A 21,073-nucleotide genomic window follows, 5' to 3' on the forward strand; every position below is an offset into this window, starting at 1 on the left:
AATTGGTGGACGGGAAGTGGGTGTGTGGAGATCCTAGACAAATCTCTTTATCCTTTCTGTGCCTACACACAGTGCCTGTGCCTGTACAGTGTAAACTGTACTGTAAACTTGTTGTGGGCAGGGAATATGTACACCAACTTTGTTGCATTGTACTCTCCCAAGCATACACTATGCACACTAAGCTGTTTTTTCCTTTTCTTCAAGTCCCTTCTTTGTCACCCTGCCTTGCTCCCTTTATTCATCCCCCATCCCAGCCCCACAGCACTTATTACACATCTTTAATTAATTTATTTATCTTAATGCCTGTCTCCCCTACCGGATTGCAAGCTCCTTAAGGCCAGGGATCATGTCTACCAACTTTACTGTGCTCTACTCTCCCAAGCGCTTGAGGGGTATCAAATGCTTGAGGGCTACAGATCCAAGTACATAGGCAATTGAGAAGGGAAGACAAATTAGAGTAGGGAAATGAGAGGTTAGTCAGGTAAGGCCTCTTGGAGGAAGTGCGATTTTAGTAGGGCTTTGAAGTTGGGCAGAATATTGTTCTGTTAGATATGAAGGGGAAGGGAGTTCCAAGCCAGATGGAGGATGTGAGCAAGGGGTCAGGGGTGAGAGAGATGAGGCTTTGGTGAATGAGTATATTAGGATTAGAGAAGTGAAGTTGGTTGTAATAGGAGATTAGTAAGGTTAGATTGGAGGCGAAGAACTGATTGAGTGACTTAGGGCCAATAGTAAGGAATTTCTGTTTGGAGTAAGGAGTTTCTGAATTATTTTTCCAAAAAATTGTTCCACACACATCTCCCCATTTCTAAAAACAATACTCCAATGGTTGTCCATCCATCTCCACAACAGAATGAAATAAAGACCATAATGGAAAAGGCAGGAAGCAGGGAGGTCAGCAAGGAGGCTGATGCAGTAGTTGCGGTGGTATATGAGTGCTTGCATCAACATGGTAGTAGTTTGGATGAGGACGAAAGTGCAGATTTTAGAGATGTGAAGGTAACCTACAGGATTTAGAGACAGACTGAACATGCAGATTTAATGAGAGAGATGAGTCATATTATGCCAAAGTTACAGGCTCGTGAGATGGAGGATGTGGTGTGGTCTATAGTGATGAGAAAGTCATTCATTCATTCATTCATTCAATTGTATTTATTGATCTCTTATTGTGTGCAAAGAACTGTACTAAGCACTTGGAAAGTACAATTCAGCAACAGATAGCCAACGACGGGCTCACAGTCTAGAAGGGGGAGACAGACCACAAAACAAAACAAGTAGACAGGCATCAATAGCATCAAAATAAATAAATAGAATTTTAGATATATATATATACATCATTAATAAAATAAATAATATAATAAATACATACAAATATACACAATTGCTGTGGGGTGGGGAAGTGGGTAGGGCAGAGGGTGGGAGTAGGGATGATGGGGAGAGGAGGAGGAGCAGAGGAAAAGGGGGGCTCGGTATGGGAAGGCCTCCTGGAGGAAGTGAGCCCTCAGTAGGACTTTGAAGGGGGGACAAAGAGCTAGTTTGGTGGATGTCAGGAGGGAGAGCATTCCAGGCCAGAGGTAGGACGTGGGCAAGGGGTCGACGGCGGGACAGGCGAGAACAAGGCAAATTGAGGAGGTTAGTGGCAGAGGAGCGAAGTGTGTGGGCTGGGCTGTAGAAGGAGAGAAGGAAGATGAGGTAGGAGGGGGCAAGGTGATGGAGAGCTTTGAAGCCAATAGTGAACTCAGTGAGGAGGACCGGGTTTGTGTGGGAAGATAAGGAGTTCTGATTTGAACGTGTTAAGTCTGGGGTGTCTGAGGGACATCCAAGTAGAGAGGTCCTGAAGACAGCAGGAAATGTAAGACTGCAGAACACTTAGAGGGAGATGAGGGGATTCCCAAATCTATCTCTCCAGCCCTGACCTATAACCCTTCCAGGACCATCCAGGCTGAAGTGAAAATGTAGTTTTTGGAAAATCGTTCATTCATTCTTTTGATCATGTTTATTGAATGCTTACTGTGTGCAGAGCACTGTGCTAAGCACTTGGGAGAGGACAGTGCAACAATAAACAGGCACATTCCCTTCCCCTTTCCCAGTGTGTTCTCAGGCAGGTTTCAGATTTGCAGGTTGGAGGAGATGAGCGTGCTTTAGCATGCTTTCTGAGGGAGAAAGGTTGAACAAACTAGCAATTTTGAAGGGAGCTGCCATTCAACCAGAGTGGTTACATTCATGGCTGGGGTGCAAAGTTTTCACTGAAAAAGTGGGGCAGGGCCCCATACTGTACCATGCCCACTGACCAGTTTATTATTAATAATAATAATAATAATAATAGTAATGATTGTGGTTTTTGTTAAGCACTTACTGTGTGCCAGGCACTGTACTAAACGGTGGCTTAGTACCTGGCTGACCCAACAGGTGCCCAACTCCCCCAACCCTCATCCCACTCCATCATTAAGGGGACTGATCTGAGACTGTAAGCTTGTTTTGGGCAGGGAATGTGCCTGTTTATTGTTGTATTGTACTCTCCCAAGCGCTTAGTACAGTGCTCTGCACACATTAAGTGCTCAATAAATATGATTGAATGAATGAATGACCTTTTTTTTTCCACTTTCAGGGACGGCTCATACACACCAAGAAGTCTGGGTATTTTCCTAGTTCATCTGTGAAGCCCTGCCCTGTGGACGGAAGGGTAGGTGCTTCTGTCATTTGTGTAGAGGCCCAGGTTCTGCTTGGGAAGGGGAGCAGGGTTATCTATTACAGGGACAATGTCTTTCTCCTCATAGCTGATGCAGGATCGCCAATTTGGTCACCTCACCTGGCCCTTAGGTGAGGTCTCCAGGCTGCCTCAGCTCCCCAAAAAGAAGTGTTTGCATCGTGGGGTGGGCGGTTCATATGGATGAAGGCTGAAGGTCAGCCAGCCCCATAGGGCATAGATGCCAAACTTCTCCCCTTCCCCCTCCTCCTGCTCCCAACCCAAATTTGCAGTGAATGATAATAATAATGATAATAATAATTGTGGTATTTGTTAAACACTTTCTATGTGCCAGACCCTGAGGTAGAGAAGTAGCATGGCCTAATGGAAAGAGCACGGGCCTATCTACTTGTATGCTGAGTGACCTTGGGCGAATCACTTTGCTGTTCCTCAGTTTCCTCATCTGTAAAATGGGGATTAAGACTGTGAGCCCCATGCAGGCAGGGACTCTGTCCAACCCAATTTCCTTGTAACACTCCAGCACTTAGTAGAGTGCCTGGCACATAGTAAAAGCTTAATAAATACCACAATTATTGTTATTATTATTACAAACTAATCAGGTTGGAGACAGTCTATGTCCCTCATGGGGCTCACAGTCTTACTGCCCATTTTACAGGTGAGGTAACTGAGGCACAGGGAAGTTAAATAGTCACATTTGGTAACAGTGATCTTGGGTGTTGTGTTTTTTTGTTTCTTTAATGAAATGATTTGGATATTTGGCCTCCCAAATCACCCCCTATTGAAGCCATTAGTGAGACTGCAACTGAGGAAAGGAAGTATCAGTAGCTAGATCTGGTGCTGTGGAGCTTTGTTTCCATGTTACTTTAAATTCTTGCTTCCCACAGTCCAATTCCTTTTGGCCCTGGGTTAAATGAGCCAGCCTTCCTGGATTAGCCCAGGGCCTTCATGACTCAATATCCGCAGTACCACACCCAGCTAAGGCTGGCTTTCTCTTGGGAAGGAAGCAAAGAGAGGCCCAGGAGTTTCCAGATGGTTGCCTTCTGGCTGTCAGGTGGAGGAGAGAGCACTGGAGGGGCTTTAGCAATCAGCAGCAAGACTGTCTATGCCATGGGTCTTGGACTTTCTGAAACACCTGGAAATTTGCTCCTTGGAAATGATTCAATATTACATTGGTCCTCTTTTGGCCACTGTAGACAAGGATGGGAATATCACCTGGATGGACTGTTTGGATGGCTCTGTCCATGCCTTATTAGCTCACAGTCTTGCAATGAAATGTGCTTGTGTCAAGTAAACTGTTACATCCAAAGGCCCCCAGTTGGCTTCAGCTGCAGGGTTAAAGGAAGCCAGAACAGCACAGATCTCTTTTGGACAAGGGGCTAGCAGAATTGGGCAACCTGCTGGGGGCTATTGAGAAGCAATGGGGCTTAGAGGATAGAGTACGAGCCTGGGAATCAGAAGGTCCTGGGTTCTAACCCCAGCTCCACCACACGTCTGATGTGTGACCTTGGGCAAGTCACTTACCTTCTCTGGGCCACAGTTACCTCATCTGTACAATGGGGATTAAGACCTGGAGCCCCATGTGGGACAGGGACTGTGTCCAACCTGATTAACTTGTATCTACCCCAGTGCTTAGAACAGTGCGTGGCACATTGTAAGCACTAACAAGTACCATTATTATTATTACTGCCACTTTGGAAGGCCTTGTCTGTTGCCAGCGACTCCTTGGTCTTGGCTCCTGGTTCACCTAGCCCCTGAAGAGCCATGGGGAAGATCAAACAATCAATCAATCAATCGTATTTATTGAGCACTTACTGTCTGCAGAGCACTGTACTAAGCACTTGGGAAGTACAAGTTGGCAGCAAACAGAGACAATCCCTACCCAACAGTGGGCTCACAGTCTAGAAGATCCAGTGTGGAGTGCCAACTCTCTTCCTCCTTCTGGGGTAATGATTTATTTCCTGCAGCAGATAAATCTTTATTAACAACACCATCCCTTGACCAGGACGAGAAGCCCACATTACCCAGTCAAGCCAGTTTAGGCCCACTGAAAAGGTTCAGGAAGTTTCTTATCAGGAGTTGTGTGTGGATTGGTGGGGGGCACGGGGAGAGAAGCAGCATGGCTCAGTGCAACGAGCCCAGGCTTTGGAGTCAGAGGTCATGGGTTCAAATCCTGACTCTGCCAGTTGTCAGCTGTGTGACTTTGGGCAAGTCACTTAACTTCTCTGTGCCTCAGTTACTTCATCTGTAAAATGGGAGATTAAGACTGTGAGCCCCCTGTGGGACAACTTGATTGCCTTGTAACCTCCCCAGTGCTTAGAATAGTGTTTTGCACATAAGTGCTTAATAAATGCCATCATTATTATTAATATGGCTGGAGGTGGAGTAATGAATCAATATTGTTTACACTCTTTTCGGTGGACTTTTTCCCCTGTAGTTCAGAAGCAGTAATTTATGATCTTCCCCTTCTCACCCACCCCTCTGGTGATAACTCACAAACTCCACGGAGTATGTAAAAACAGCTCCTTGGAGGGTGCAAGAGGTAGAGATGATCTGTGGCCTAATTAGCAGCTGTGCCTGTGCAGTAACAAGCGGCATCCTCTCTCCTCAGCCCCCCAGCAGCAGGCCCCCATCAAGGGAGATAGACTACACCGCGTACCCTTGGTAAGTTGATCATTAAACCGGACGAGCAAATAGAAAATGTTTCACTGCACACATAAAGCTATTGATTTTTTTTTCTCATGTGGCACAACAGATTTGTCACACAATGAAGAAACCCAACAAGTTGCGAATTGGTCTGGTGTGGTGGGAATGCCTTGCCTCTTGACATTGTGGCAGTGCTGAAGGGAACAGGGGCTGGATGCGTCTGGGGGTCCCTCCCCTGGGAATATAAAGACCCAAGTGGTGGCCCCAATTCCCAGTGGGAAATCAGTGTGTTGGCTGCCCTGCCCTAATCCATATTGCAGGCTGGAGGGGGTGTGGGGGCCAGTGGGTTTGGGAATGGTATTTTCAAACACTTGGCTGGGAGCCTTAATTCATAGGAGATCTCTGTGTAAACTCCCCTCACACCCTTTCACCTGTACTCACACTGCTCATCACTGTCCTTTTCTGGAGAGCCTGCCTGGGGTTTTAAACTTGTATGAAATCTCCCTCCATAAAGTTCTTGTGACAAGAGAACGGCTCCAGGAAATCTCCAAGGAAAAGTGGCCTCTAGGTCAGCTGGGAACCGGGGACTGGGACTGAGACTCAAACTCTGGAGAAGGAGATGTGTAAACTGAAGGAGAAGTTTGGAATCAGGGTTCCAGCCTTAAAGGCGTGGTTCCCTAGGTACTTAGAGAGGCAGAGGTGTGTTCTGGGGAGATGGCATTGAAGAGCATTGGGATTTCTTCTCTGTGTAGAGTGAAACTCCTCCTTGAGTAGGGAAAAGTCAGCATGCCTTTGTGGGCAGGGAACATGTCTGCACACTCTGTTATATCGTACTCTTCCAGGTGCTTAGTACAGAGCTCTGCACACAGGAAGCGCTCAATAAATGCAACTGATTGATTGATTGATTTCTTAATGCCAAGGGCAGGTTGAGGATGTAGACACAATCATTCAATCAGTGGTACTTATTAAGCACTAACCATGTGCAGAGCACTGAACTAAAGCACTCAAAAGAGTACAATGCAACAGAATTGATATACACTTTCCCTTCTCACCAGTAGCTTACAGTGTGGACGGGGAGACAGACCTTAAAGTAAATTTTGGATATGTATATAAATACCGTGGGGCTGAGGGTGGGGTGAATCTCAAGAGCTTAAATGGTACAGATCAAGTGCTTAGGCGTCGCAGAGGGGAGAGGGAGTAAATTTCAACCCAGAGCAAAAGATGCCAGCTTAGACTTTGGTGTGTGTGTGTGTCACGGCCTCTGTTTGTGCATAGGTTTGCAGGCAACATGGAGCGACAGCAGACTGACAACTTGTTGAAATCCCACGTGAGCGGGACTTACCTGATCCGAGAGAGACCCGCAGAAGCAGAGCGCTTTGCAATAAGTATTAAGTGAGTCTCAGAAAAATGTCATCTGCTCTGATGCCTTTAGGCAGAGACCAGATCCCTCCCCACCCTGCACAATTTAGTGCCACAGCAGCTTGCATCCCCCCAGCATCTTTCCACTGAAGATCTCCCAGCATTGAGCATTTTAAATCTGCCACCTCACTTAGCAAGGAGAAACCAGCATGGAAGGGAGGCCGAGACTGTAGCTGTAGCCAAGCAGAGGGTGGGTCAAGGAGGGGCACTGGAGCCTCTGCAGCAAGGTCCCACACTGAGGTCGTATCTCAGCTGTAGGGAACGAAGTGTGAATCGACGTCCAGGATAGCCAATGCTGGCAGGCTGGGCTTGGGGGTGGTGGTTAGTGCTGGCCTGATGGGGTGGGCCAGAGGTCAGGAAAGGCCTGCAGGGGTGGGCTTGGGGGGCGGAAGCCAGTGAGGGTCTGGGGGCAGATACCAGTAAGGGCCTGGTGGGGCAGGCTGAAGGTTGAATGCTACGCTCTTTCTTCACAGGTTTAATGATGAGGTGAAGCACATTAAGGTGGTCGAAAAAGACAACTGGATTCATATCACAGAAGCCAAAAAGTTTGAAAGCCTCCTGGTACGCTTGGACTGGACTTCATTTGGAGGGAGGGAAAATATTGGTGCCAAGAGGTGGGCCCCATTCTCCCTGCTTTGGTGTTGGGAATACCTGGGGGAAATGGACCCTGAGGAATCCAGATCAATACCAGCAGGCTCTTGCTTAAAGTGCAGCACTCCTTTCAGCAGGGAAGAGAAACAAGTTGGGAAATGTATCAAGCTTGTTGCCTATCAGAGGCTGCAGCAGTTTTCAGTCACTACAGTACTTTAGGAAGGTTAAAAATAGTTGATAGGTGCCAATAAGTGAGGTCATCTTCCCTAACATTTTCTTAATCAGTCAATCAATAGTATTTATTGACCACTTACTGTATGCAAAGCACCGCAAAGTGCTTGAAGGAGTGCAATAGAATAGAGTTGGTAGACATGTTCCCTGTCCATCGGGAACTTACACTCTAGTTAATGATAATAATAATTGGGGTATTTGTTAAGTGCTTACTCTGTACCAGGCACTATACTAAGTGCTGGGATGGATACAGGCAAATCGGGTTAGATAGAGTCCCTGTCCCACATAAAGCTCACGGTCTTAATCCCCATTTTACACTTGAGGTAACTGAAGCACAGAGAAGTTAAGTGACTTGCCCAATGTCACAGCAGACAAGTGGCGAAGCCGGGATCAGAACCCAGGTCCTTCTGACACCCAGGCCCATGCTCTAGCCACTAGGCAATGCTCCTTCTCTAACAACTCAAGCTTGGAAGAAAGACATTAAACCTAATTCTCCTCGACCACCAAGCTACGCTGCCAGCTGGACTTTTCCATTTCCCCTGTCAGTAATTACTTTAATGGCCGAGCTTGTCCTGCAGCATGAGAGGGACCCCGGGCTTGTTTAAGGGTGGGAAGAGGAAGATGCAGGGAGAAACAGAGTGGGAAGCACTGGGTTGTGATATTCCCCTCCAGCAAGGACTAGCTCCCAGCCATGTGACATGCGCCTAATGGGGCTAACGATGATTTCCCCCAGCAAGGGTCACCGCAGACCTTCCCAGAAGCCAATCAGACACTCATTGTAGGCAGGGAATGGATCTGTTTATTGTTATATTGTACTCTCCCAAGGGCTTAGTACAGCGCTCTGCTCATAGTAAGTACTCAATAAGCATATTGAATGAATGAAGTGAATGAACACTCCCTTCATAGCGACAGCCAGCGCCCCCAGCCCATCCAACCTTCCCTGCCCTGAATAAAGCTGTGCATGAAGGAGTGCAGTCTTTCTGGGCCCGAGCAGGCTGGGCTTCTCCAACAAATGTTCGGTTTCTGCCCCGCAGGAATTGGTGGAATACTACCAGTGCCATTCGCTCAAGGAGAGTTTCAAGCAGCTGGACACCACACTGAAGTATCCCTATAAATCCCGGGAACGGTCAGCTTCTCGGGCATCCACCCGGTCTCCAGGTAACGGGACCCTTCCTGGCCCCAGTATGGTTAGCAGTGAGCCTCTCCCGGAGTCTCCACCCTCCCTGCCACACTTCTCCTCGCTGCCGTCTGCCCGACCTGCAGGTTGTGCCATACATGGGAGGCTTAGAGTGTAAGCACGAGGCCAGCTTAGGGAAGGGAGCATGACACTTGTGGATCCAGATCTTCCTTGGGATTTTCCCTGATTATCAATCAATCGATTCATTCAGTCATATTTATTGAGCACTTACTGTGTGCAGAGCACTGTACTAAGCGCTTGGGAAGAACAAATCGGCAACATACAGAGACGGTCCCTACTCATCAACGAGCTCACAGTTCAGAAGGGGGTGACAGACAATAAAACAAAACAAGTAGACAGGTGACAATACCATCAGAATAAATAATGTTAGAATTATAGCTATATACACATCATTAATAAAATAGAGTAATAAATATGTACAAGTAAATTAAATAGAGATATAAATATGTACAAATATATACAAATGTTGTGGGGAGGGGAAGGGGGTAGGGCGGAGGGAGGGGGGTGATGGGGAGGGGAGAAGGAGAGGGAAAAGGGTGGTATTTACCAGGAGCTTACTGTGTGCAGAGCTCTGTGCTAAACACTTCAGAGAGTATAATACAATGGAGTTGGTAGACATGTTCCCTGCCCACAACCAGCTTACAGTCTGGAGGAGGAGCCTAGAGTGGTTATAATAAGATTAGGTGCACGTCTGCCTGGAAGCAGGGGGTTGGATTCTATTACCTCTTAAGTGTATCTGTGAGTCTGTGGTGAAAGAGAGGACCACGGAGGTGCAGGGGTTATAAGGCAGTAAGTATTAGCTATCCCAGGAATTTATCCTTCAGAATAATTTTGACTTTGCCCCTGCCTCTCACCGCCCCAACACCCGAAAAGTGGCTCAAGAATTACTCTAACTGACTTGTTGCACTGTTAAACTTTTTTGGTATTGATTCATTTTCTTTCGCTTTTTACACTTTTCTCTCTCTCTCTCTATCTCTCTGTCTGTCTCTCTCAACCTCTTTGCAGCCTCCTGCGCTTCCTACAACTTTTCTTTTCTCAGTCCTCAGGGTCTCAACTTTTCCTCTCAGGGTCCCTCCACTCCTTTCTGGTCAGGTATAGCTATTGGGTTTGTGTGGGAGGAAAGCCCCCTCTAAAGGCCACCCCCGGCACAGCAGAAGCCCATCTGCTGTTCAACAGACCATCCCCATGAACAGCTTGAAAGCCATCGAAGCCAAACACACAAGGCAAACCTCTCCACTACTCCTCCCTGCCCAATCCCCAGAACGAGCTTGTGTCTCCCTGTCCCCGGAACTTCTGATGGACATTAGCCTTTGTCCACTCTGAATACTCTCAGACCTTCCTGTGGCTCTTAGCTGGGGCCCAAGAAGATGGCCAAGAAAATTCAACCAAGAGCAAATGGTCCACAATCAGATCCGATATCCTGATGTACTTCAAGCTGAATCCCTCTCTTCCTTTCCTGTCACTCACCCCATAGCTGCTGGCATCTCCATTTCCAAGCCCATCTTTCCTGGCTGTGGGAAAATCGAACCCCCGCCTCTGAACGGTTTTGACTCTGCGAGCTGAGCAGAACTGAGACACCCCCAGGCTTTTGAAAAAGCTTTCCCCCTTCACTATTTCCTCCACCTTAGCTAACAGGGATTGGGACTCTGGGGCTTGGGGACTGGATTTGTGGGAGGCGAAGAGCCTCTGGCTGGGTCAGTTCTGAGGCACCTCGGCTACTAGCGATCAAAACCTTTTCTGATGTCTGTCGGAGTCTGGGCCACCCTGGTGGGAATGTGTATCATGTTCCACTCTCATCTCCTCACCCATCTCATCCTGTCTCATAAACCTGAGGCAAAATTCCCCGCTGGCTGATTCAATCTGGGTTCCCCTGGCCACCTTCCATTTTATTATTGATGAATCGAGTGGGCAGAAGGACTGGGGTGGGGACCGGGGAGGGCCGAAGCTTTGATGATGATAATGGTATTTCATCAATCATCAATCGTATTTATTGAGCGCTTACTATGTGCAGAGCACTGTACTAAGCGCTTGGGAAGTACAAATTGGCAACATATAGAGACAGTCCCTACCCAACATTGGGCTCACAGTCTACAAGACTACAAAGGTACAAAGGTATTTGTTACATGCTTCCTCTGTGACAAGCACTGTATTGAGCGCTGAGGAAGATACAAGGTAATCAGGTCAGACACAGTTCCTGGCCCACATGGGGCTCACAATATAAAGGAGAGAGAGCTTAAAAACTAGTTCCCAATGAAGCCAGCTCTCCCAGCCCTAAATTTCAGGGAGCCCTAGAAGAGGGATTCTCCACTGGGTTAGAAACAGACAGACTGTCTGAAATCCAGAGCCTTGAAAATGAGCCAATGCTTACATCTCAGAAACCAAAGTTGTTCTCAATTTAGGGAGGGTGGTCAAGGCTCATTCAAACACATTTAGGGCTGTTGGTGTCACATTGTCACTCAGCCCGTTGCGGAAGGGAAAGGACCGGAAAACCCAGATTGGCCACAGTGGCTCTTGGGCTGTCTTTCCTGTTGGGATGTGGGCAGGTGGGCGGGTAAGCGGGTAGCCCCTGACCTACCATTTCTCCCCTCAGTTTTCACGCCCCGGATCATCGGAACAGCAGTGGCCAGGTACAACTTTGCAGCCCGGGACATGAGGGAGCTCTCCCTCAGGGAGGGAGACGTGGTGAAAATCTACAGCCGCATCGGCGGGGACCAGGGCTGGTGGAAAGGAGAAACCAATGGCAGGGTAAGGCCCAACATCCCACCGCCCATGGCCCACGTACGAGCAGCTGGGAAAGGAATCACAGCACCAATCTCACAGGATCAGGCTTCATTTGGGGTTCGGAGCAGTAAGAAGGGAGGAGTGGGGAGCGGGAAAGTTGTGTAGGGTGTAGGGGAGAAAGTCTCTTTTACACTCAGAACCGTAGGCTGGCATGCCCAGGGATTGCTCGGGAACTGAGACACAAGAAAAAGTTGGACGTCATGTGCTTCATTATCAAGTATCTTTTTCAGATTGGCTGGTTTCCGTCGACGTATGTGGAGGAAGAGGGAGTGCAGTGATGGAGGCGGAATCTCTGCCAAGCCCAATCAGACCCTAGGAAGAGTCACGCCAACATGGTGTTGTCCTCCTGCACTTGGGACCGGGAGGGGAATGCAATCCAATCTTCCAGTATTAAACCCCAGGAGAGGGACGAAACACAAAACGACCACGCCAAACCACGAGTCGCTTTGCCATCAGCCGATCATTGACGACCTGTGGTTGGGGATGCTACTTGTAAATAAGAATTAGAGAATATATATCAGATTATGTTGCTATGAACAACCACAGAGCAAAATCTTCTGGAAAGGTAAATGGATCCCAACATTTCTGAGCCAAGGAACTAAAGTATTGTGACGGCCTGAAGCTTAAGCTTCCAGCCCAGCTTCCCGAAAGGATTGTCTGGAGCTGCCACTAAGCATTATGGGCCGATAGGGGTGCAGGTCTCCCTCTTCATTCCCTCAAGGCCATCTTCGGTGATGGGCAAGAGTCTTCCTCCATATTGGCCGGCCTCCACCCCTCCCCTTCCTCGTTGTCTGCATTTTCATCCACTCTGGTCTTTCCCGGCTGCTCAACAGCAGGCTGGCTGCAACCCTGGGGACCACAGACCTTCAGTCAGATCCAGGGGCAGCAGTAGCAGGAAGAGCGAGAGGAGGCCCCCCAAGGCCCCATTCTGCTGCCTTTTCTGGAACGAAGGAGCCACCCTAGGGCTGAATTGAAGGCTGTCAGGAAGAGGCCTGTCTCCCCAAAAGATGGGACAGCATGTTGAGAAGCTTCCCAAATCGTTCTACGTGCAATGTGGGCTGTTGGTGTCACATTCGCAGCCTGGGATAGGGGCGGAGAGGTGGGGAAGGGAACAGCTTGCCTCCCCTGGACCCATCCAAGAAGTGTCCATCCCAGCAAGGGGAAATGTGCCTTTTCCGGTGGGATTCTCGGTACGAGCCTGTATCCACATTGCATGTGTCACTGAATTCTCCTGCTTAACTGCACTGCAAACCACATTAGTCTGACTCCCAGAGGCCCCTAAGTGAAAAAATGGGAAGTGTTTCTTATGGAAGGGTGACTACTGCTCCCACCCCTTGCTCTGGAGGGAGACCAACTCCATTCCAGAAGCCAGAAGGAGTCTGCCTTATGCTTCCATCAATTCATCCCGCCCATCTACATTTTACTAGAAGAAGCAGAAGAACCCTAAGCAGCCTCTGGAGCTTTCCTTATTCATTCAGCCGTATTTATTGAGCGCTTACTGTGTGCAGAGCACTGCATGCCTGTCCCGTCTGCCTCTGTTCCTATATTTGTAATGTTCTTCCAGCCTCCTCTTTAATTCCAGGCAAGGCCTGGTGGGAGCAGTTGGAGGTGCTGGGACCTTTGGAGACAGTTTGTAAATCAGTGGTTTCCGGAGCTGCCTCTTTTCATTCCACCTTCCATCCCTTCTCCTCTTTGGCATGGTCCCTGCTCTCCCCAACCCACCCCCCTAACAGCCCCTTCAGCAGCCTGGTCTGTCTGCTGGACTCCAGAACATTCAGATGGAGGAGCATCTGGCAGTCCACTAAGGTGTTCTCTGAGGGCTACTGATGGGAAGTGCAGATTCATTTATTCATTCATCCATTCGTTCATTCAGTCACATTTATTGAGTGCTTACTGTGTGCTAAGCACTGTTCTAAGCGCTTGGAAGAGTACAATATAAAAATAAACAGATACATTCCCTGCCCACATCGAGCGTACAGTCTCCCTGGAGCAGGGAGCTCAAGCCAACCCTGGAGTCCTGTTTGCTGGAATCCCAGCTCACCAGCCCTGACCCTGCTTCTTGTCCTCACCTCTGAGTGAGCGGGCTCCAAGCAGCATGCAGAGCACGGGGAGGGGAATGCACCACCCTCTCTGTTCACCTGCAGCTTTGGCACAATCGCAAGTCCCCCGGCTTCAATCACCACCAACTGGAAAGACAAAAAACCCTGGGCTGGCCTGAAGGAAAAGCAAATGGCTGCACAGATGTATCCCGTGACTCAGAGGGAGAGAGTTCTAAACACAGGGTATATAACTGCACAGAGAAGAAGAAATCAGTAGAGAGCACCAGAGGAGAAGGGACAAGAGTTTAGTCCTCGTGTTCTGTGTCATGGTGGACCGGTGGCTTTGATGGGCAACCCTTCTGGAGCTCAGTTAGCACCTGATGATCCCTAACATAAGGCTGTGGAGAGAGGGTAGGAGTCATGGATTTCATTTTGCTCATTTGCCCAACTGAAATTTAATTAGAAAGCATGAAGTTAAGTAAAAATAAAGTGTTGGCATCTCAGCCCTTCAAGAAAATCTCACTCCATTTCCCAGATTCTTAAAACCAAGAAAGGTGTTCCTACTCTTTGTCCCTCCCTACCCCCTTTCTTACTCCCCTCTCTGCCGAACCTTCTGGGCATCCCTTTTGATGTCACACACCTGTCAGAGATCAAAAACTCTGAGTCCATGTTACCCAAATTCCTGACACCCCTCAGTCATTCCTGGGAAAAGTGATCCCTTTTTTGTGTTTACTGTTGTAAGAAAATTGTTTTTTAAAAAAGAAGAAAGTTTGTAATTATTCATCAAAATGCCATGATATATATCTGTGAATAAGGGAAAATGTTTTTATGACGATGTCAAGAAAATTGTATATATTTTAGTTCATTGGGGAACCAATCAAAAATTATTACTGAAGATGTTCAGAAATGGAAAATAATATGTAAATTCCTTGATTTTGTTTGCACTGTACTAACCAGGGTGGGAGAGAAGGGATAGAAATTTGGTTGTGGAATAGGTTTTAGCTGAAAATTTGGAAATCTCCGGGGGTAGCTTGTAATGCTGGGATAGAAATTTAGCTGCTACTTAGGATCCCTTTGCATGTGATTTACAGGTTTTTCGGTTACAGTACATCAAGTTACAGCCCCACAACAGAACAAATGTAATTTTGCTGATAGATTTTTCAAACCATGGTTTTTACTGCAAATAAACATTCATTCTTTTCTGCAGACATGGTTCAGTATGCTTTTAATCTGACTTTTGTAGGCATCTCCTGGCTGACAGTTCCACAGCAGCTTTTGTCTTAATAGTCGAACCATTAGGCAAGCATTTTCTTTGAATTCCTTCAATTGTTTTCAATGTTATTTTCTCCACGCTCTGTACATGCAGACTGAAAGTTACAGTGATCCCTTGGCATTCACAGAGTTTTGCTTGTGGTTTTGTCTATCTGTGGGAGGCCCATCCCCAGGCCTCACTTTGTCTGCAGCCTCTTTTTTCACCAGAGTCACAGCCCTGCCTCATCCATGACCATCCTCCCACCATCCCACCCCCAGAATGCTCTGGCAGCCTGGAGATAAGAATTGTGGCATTTGTTAGGTGCTTGCAGTGGCAAGTACAAGATATTCCGGTCAGGCACTTCTCTCTGCCTCCATGTCCCCACTGATATAAATGAGGATAAGATAGCAGTTCTCCTTACTATTTAGTCCCTGTTCCACATGGGGCTCACAGTCTAAGTAGGAAGGACCACGAACGTTGAATTCCCATTTTGCAAATGAGGGAACCTAGGCATAGAGAAATTAAGGGACTTGCCCAAGGTAACACCACTGACAAGTGGCAGAGCTGGGAGAAGAACCCAGTTCCGCTGACTCCGAGGCTCAGCCTCTTTCCACAAGTCTGATTTAACTTTTGCCATTGGCATTTGTGATTTCACCTCTTTTGCTGGGATTTCTATGACCCTTCCCCCAAGAATCCCAAGGGACTACTGTCAGCTATTGGATTACACTCCCTTTCTCAGGAATAGGAAGGGGTCCTTTATGACGGAGGCTATGATCTCTCGTCATGTGAAGTGATACCAGAATGACTGGGTCCAATGTGGAGGAGCCTTGTGAAGGTATGCAGCAGAGCCCACCCCAGTTGGACATGGAGCTAGCTAAAGTTCCTATTAAGGCTGTGTGGTCAAATAATAATAATAATAATTATGGTACATGTTAAATGCTTACTATGTGCCAAGCAATGTTCTAAGCACTAGGATATATAAAAGTTAATCAGGTTGGACACAGTCCCTGTCCCACATTGGGCTCACACTCCAACTCCCCCTTTTTTACAGATGAGGTAATTGAGGCAGAGAAGTTAAGTGACTTGCCCAAGGTCACACAGCAGTCAAATGGGGGAATCAGGATTAGAACCCATGACCTGGTGACTCCTAGGCTCATGCTTTATCCACTACAGCAAGCTGCTTCCCAGAGCACAGGCCTGGGAGTCAGAAGGACCTGGGTTCTAATTCCGGCTCCCCCACTTGTCTGCGGTATGACCTTGGGCAAGTCACCTCATTTCTCTGTGCCTCAGTTCCCTCATCTGTAAAATGGTGGTTAAGACTGTGAGCCCCATGAGGGACAGGGTTTGGGTCCAACCTGATTAGCTGGTATCTATTCCAGCACTTAGTACCTGGCACATAGTAAGCGCTTAACAAATACCGTTAAAAAAAATGATCTGAACATTTTTTGGCAGAAGTCTTAAGGTTAACACAGGACTTTAGCATGGGGAAAGATAGGAAGAAAGTTCCTTGGTGGCTTTTATCAGTCTACTGTGGGCAAGGAATATGGTTATAGTGTATTTGCCCATGCGCTTAGTATGGTGCTCTGCACACAGAAGTCTTGTCTTATGCTGTCGAGTCACCTCCAACCCTTAGCAATTCCATGGACACATCTCTCCCAGAACACCTCACTCTCCATCTGCAATCATTCTGATAATATAACCATACAGTTTCATTGATAAAAATATGTAAGTGGTTTACCAGTGCTTTCTTCCACGCAGTAAGCTTGAGTCTTCGCCCTCGACTCTCTCGAAACTCTCCAGGTGCGATCCTGAGAGGGGACACACAGAGTAAGCACTCAGTAAATACAACTGATTGATTATTGTACACTCCTAGCTATTTAATACAATACTATGTGTACGGTAGGCCCTACTGATTGAGTATCCCACCTCTTCGGGCAGGCCTCATCAGTCCAGGCATGTTTTGTAGGTTAACCAGATGGAAATATAGAGGGTAGGGCTGGCATTGGGCCTGGAATCATAAAACCTTAGGAGTTTGGGCAATTCTTTTGAGAAATCCTTTATTTTTCAACCCGAAACCTCTTGCCTCCAAAATGCCATCCAAACTGCAGGAGATGGGTCTCTTTAAGGTAGGAATTATCCCAAGTGGGTTTGCAGCTGTGTGAGGTTACAATTTGCTTTTCTAACAGAAATGATGAGTTGCCCCGAGCTACAACCCCGCTTGCCCACCCACTTTCACAAAGCCCCTATGTGGCCAGCGGCAGGAGCAGGCTGTGCTCATGAAATCAAATATCTTAGATTCTTCTGTGTAGTCTGACATTAGATACACTTGTGCATGCCAAGGGTTTGGGGGCGTTGAGGAAACATTAGCCGTGCACAATAAATGCTTGTGAAATTGATACCTCCTTAGCAGCAGACATTGCCCCGGGCTTCCATCTAAATGGCTAGAACTAGTTTTCTCGAATCAGTGTGTCCTACCAGAGGCAGAAGAATAGAATTACTGCCCAGCTTGAAAAGGAAAAAGGAGAATGTTGGAGTTACTTTTAATTTTTAATCTAATAACCTCTTTCCAAGCCAAATCCTCCCCAGGGAGCCAAGGAACCGCCCCCACAGCAGCTGGAGTGGGTGTGTTATTTGTTGGTGTCCTGGGGAGGGGGCAGAGAGTAGTGACCTCTGATCCCCTTCTGGCTCCACATGAGGTCCTGGGCTGTGCCCAGAGTTATTGATTTCCCCCATGGAATGACCAGGGCAGCAAGGAGCACAGGGTGAGTAATCCTGGCAGTACTGTGATGGTGAGATGAAGGTCAAAGTCCTGAGGGTTCATAAGGGCTCTTGGCTCAAAGGACGGATGGCATATGAGCCCTCTCCAGACTCTGCCCTCTCTGGCTCCCTCCCAACAGCTTTCCTGTGGGAATTCCCCCCTCAGATGGATCCCTGGAGTGCCAGCCTTTGACAGGAGATGCAATGAGAGCAGATGTCATTTTAGTTAATGGGCATTAACAGCCAGGAATGAAACGACCCCAGGAACCTGGGGGTGGGGGTGAGGAGTTGGGGAGTGGCATTTCCCTGGGTCTCCGGCTAGCTGAAGGACTCTGCTTAGAAGAACCTCTCTGGTTGTAGGGGAGGGAGGAGGGAGAGAGGGAGAAAGGGGGGGGAAGGAATATCTGTAGTTTATTTATTTATATTTATGTCTGTATCCCCCATTTCTAGACCGTAACGCTTGTTGTGGGCAGGGAACATGTCTGTTTATTGTGGTACTCTACTCTCCCAAGTGCTTAGTACAGTGATCTGCATACAGTAAGTGCTCAATTAATGATTGAATGAATGAATGAATGAAAAGAGGGGACAAGGCAGGAAAGAAGAAAAGGGAGGAGGGAAGAGGGAAGAAAGATCAGTCAATGAAATTTATTGAGTGCTTCCTGTATGCAGAGCACTGTACTAAGCGATTGGGAGAGTACAATATAACAGAGTTAGTAGACATGTTCCCTGTCAACAACAGGCTTAGTCTAGAGGGACAAGAGGGGAGAAGGGGAAGGAAGGAGGGAAAGAAGGGAAGAAGAGGAGGGAAAGGAGGGAAGAAGAGGTGGGAGGTGGGAATCAATCAATCGTATTTATTGAGCACTTACTGTGTGCAGAGCACTGTACTAAGCGCTTGGGAAGTACAAGTTGGCAACATATAGAGACGGTCCCTACCCAACAGTGGGCTCACAGTCTAGAAGGGGGAGAAGGGGAAGAAAGGAGGGATGAAGGTAGGTGAGGAGGGAAACTCGCAGCTGCTGTCCCTGCAGTTCAGAGGAAGACAAGCTGCTCATGTACTCCTCTGCGGACGGGGATGTGGCGGTGGGCAGCAGGCTGCTCGGGGCTGTCCCCTGAGGTCCAGAAAAGCTGTCAGCAGCACCTCGGGCTGCCTAATGCTGCCTTGGCCAAAGCAGCTGCTGCCCTTCCTGCCCGGGTCCGGGCCTGGCCCCCCTGCAGCTTCCATGCTGCCTGGTCAGCACCGAGCAGCGAACATCAACCCTGCCTGGCCGCTGTCCGCCCACCCGCTAGCAGGTCCACAGGGCACCCGAACCAGCCTGGGCCCCAGCCAAGTGCACACTGAGAGCCGGGCTGTGGGGTTAAGAGCTGCTCACCAGAGGGCCGGGTCTGGGACACGGAGGGAAGTGGCCTGGGCAGGCAGTGGCTCTGTCCAGCCGTGGGCGTTTTCCCATGGCACCTAGGACTTCTTACTGCCCAGACAACTGCATGGACACACAATGACTTCTGGGACAAAACTCACACGCACTTGCTTCTCAAGCCAGCTAGGAGCTGAGCAGGAGTGGGAAAGAGAAGGGAGGTGGTGGGAAAGTTTTCATTTGTTTGTTTGTGTTTTAATTGTACTTATTATGCATTTACTAAGTGCCAGGCACTGTAGTAAGCTCTGCGTACGTAAAAGACAATTGTCAGACATAGTCCCTGTTCCACGTGGGGCTCACAGTTTTAGGCCCCATTTTACAGATGAGGGAACTGAGGCACTGACAAGTTAAGTGACTTACCCAAAGTTACACAGCAGACACAAGGTGGAGCTGGGATTATTTATTTATTCAATCATATTTACTGAGTGCTTACTGTACTAAACACTTGGGAAGAGTATAATACAGCAATAAACACTCACATTCCCTGTCCACAATGGGTTTACAGTACAGGGGGGATTACAATCCAGGTCCCTCTGACTCCTAGGCCCGTGATTTGTCTATACAAGATTCCTGGCCACTTAATAATAATAATTCCTTTACAAATTTCACCTTTATTAGTAATAGTAGTAGTGCCAAACACTGTATGCTAAGTATAAGGTAAGCAAGTCAGAGTTGGGAGAGTGCAGTAGAGGTAGAGCTTACACTCTAGCAGGGGAGGCAGATACTAAAATAAATTACAGGTAGGAGCAAGTGACAGCATGTAAAAATATGTCTGTAAAAATGAGGGAGCAGGCGTGTGTGTTAATTTCCCTTTTCCCCCCCGCCTGTGGGCACAGCAATAGAGGCTTGGCACAAATGGCATTCAGGGATCCATTGAAAACCACAAACAGAATGGGGCCCAGACCTAACCAAGGCAAGCAACTCCTCACCCTAGTACAGTAATGCCCTACAGAGCCTCCAGAGGCAGGGTACATGAGACATGGGGGAGGAAACTGAGGCAGAGAATGCAAAAATCTTCAAATCAAGACAGCTGCACCTGGGGTGAGAGGCTATCAGGAGTGGGAATGGTATCACAATCAATCAATGGCATTTTTTGAGCACTTACTGGGCTAAGTGGGAGAGTACAATACAAGAGAGTTGGTAGACATGATCTCTGCTCATGAGGAGCTTACAAGGAGACATTTTCATGGTATCATTTCTGGAGAGAAGGTTAGCACTCCCCATGAGAAGGATGGAAGAAGTCCTAGTGGCCTTTACAACACATATAAGGTTAAGGCATTGCCACCTACTTCATGGCAACTAACCAAGTTTTTCTACATACATTCATATCTATAATTCTATCTATAGTGATTCCTGTTTACTTGTTTTGATGTGTATATATCTATGATTCCATTTATATCGATGCCTGTTTACTTGTTTTGATGTCTGTCTCCCCCTTCCTAGACTGTAAGCCAGGTATGAGCAGGGATTGTCTCTATTGCTGAATTGTACTTTCCAAGTGCTTAGTGCAGTGCTCTGCACAAAGTAAGCACTCAATAAATATGATTGAATGAATGAATGATTTTTCCCAGAGCAGAACAGATTTCTCTGGGGAATTCTATTGAATTGAAAAGGGAATGCACTTCTTTTTTCAGTTGAGGAAGTTGCTAGAATGCTGAGCAACCTGCCTGAGGGATAGATCTGCTTGGCCCGGCAGGGCTTTCCTCTGCTCCTGCAGCAAAACCATGGCTGGTGGACAAACAGCATAACAATAATAATAATAATAATAATAATGGTATTTGTTAAGCGCTTACTATGTACCAAGCATTGTTCTAAGTGCTGGGGGTAGATACAAGTAATCAGGTTGTCCCATGTGGGGCTCACAGTCTTAATCCCCATTTTACAGATGAGGTCACTGAAGCCCAGAGAAGTGAAGTGAGTTACCCAAGGCCACACACCAAACAAGTGGCAGAGCCGGGATTAGAACCCACATCCTCTGACTCCCAAGCCTGTGCTATTGCCACTAGGCCAGGCTGCTTCCCATGCTCTGTGAGGCCACTTCTGGAT

General features: G+C 47.7%; 1 protein-coding gene and 1 non-coding gene across 10 annotated transcripts in view; both read left to right on the forward strand.

Annotated features, from left to right (window-relative positions):
* Nucleotides 1-14,806, forward strand: part of VAV2 (vav guanine nucleotide exchange factor 2) — a 375,195-nt gene extending 360,389 nt beyond the window's left edge. For 7 of the 9 annotated variants that reach the window (XM_038744653.1, XM_038744659.1, XM_038744657.1 and 4 more), the window contains 8 exons: nucleotides 2,606-2,680; nucleotides 5,313-5,365; nucleotides 6,623-6,739; nucleotides 7,240-7,327; nucleotides 8,623-8,746; nucleotides 9,792-9,878; nucleotides 11,377-11,531; nucleotides 11,798-14,806. In XM_038744653.1, the coding sequence (XP_038600581.1) occupies nucleotides 2,606-2,680; nucleotides 5,313-5,365; nucleotides 6,623-6,739; nucleotides 7,240-7,327; nucleotides 8,623-8,746; nucleotides 9,792-9,878; nucleotides 11,377-11,531; nucleotides 11,798-11,845 (747 nt within the window). In that variant the 3' untranslated portion in view covers nucleotides 11,846-14,806. The remainder of the gene's footprint in view (nucleotides 1-2,605; nucleotides 2,681-5,312; nucleotides 5,366-6,622; nucleotides 6,740-7,239; nucleotides 7,328-8,622; nucleotides 8,747-9,791; nucleotides 9,879-11,376; nucleotides 11,532-11,797) is intronic. The other 2 variants (XM_038744661.1, XM_038744662.1) reach the window with 1 other exon arrangement.
* Nucleotides 14,807-20,216: 5,410 nt separating this feature from the next.
* LOC119927579 lies at nucleotides 20,217-20,342 on the forward strand. The gene has a single exon (XR_005450570.1). It is a non-coding gene; the product is annotated as a U6atac minor spliceosomal RNA (small nuclear RNA).
* Nucleotides 20,343-21,073: the final 731 nt, after the last annotated feature.

The sequence above is a fragment of the Tachyglossus aculeatus genome, chromosome 4 (genome assembly GCF_015852505.1).
Source record: "Tachyglossus aculeatus isolate mTacAcu1 chromosome 4, mTacAcu1.pri, whole genome shotgun sequence".
NCBI classification, from domain to species: Eukaryota; Metazoa; Chordata; class Mammalia; order Monotremata; family Tachyglossidae; genus Tachyglossus; species Tachyglossus aculeatus.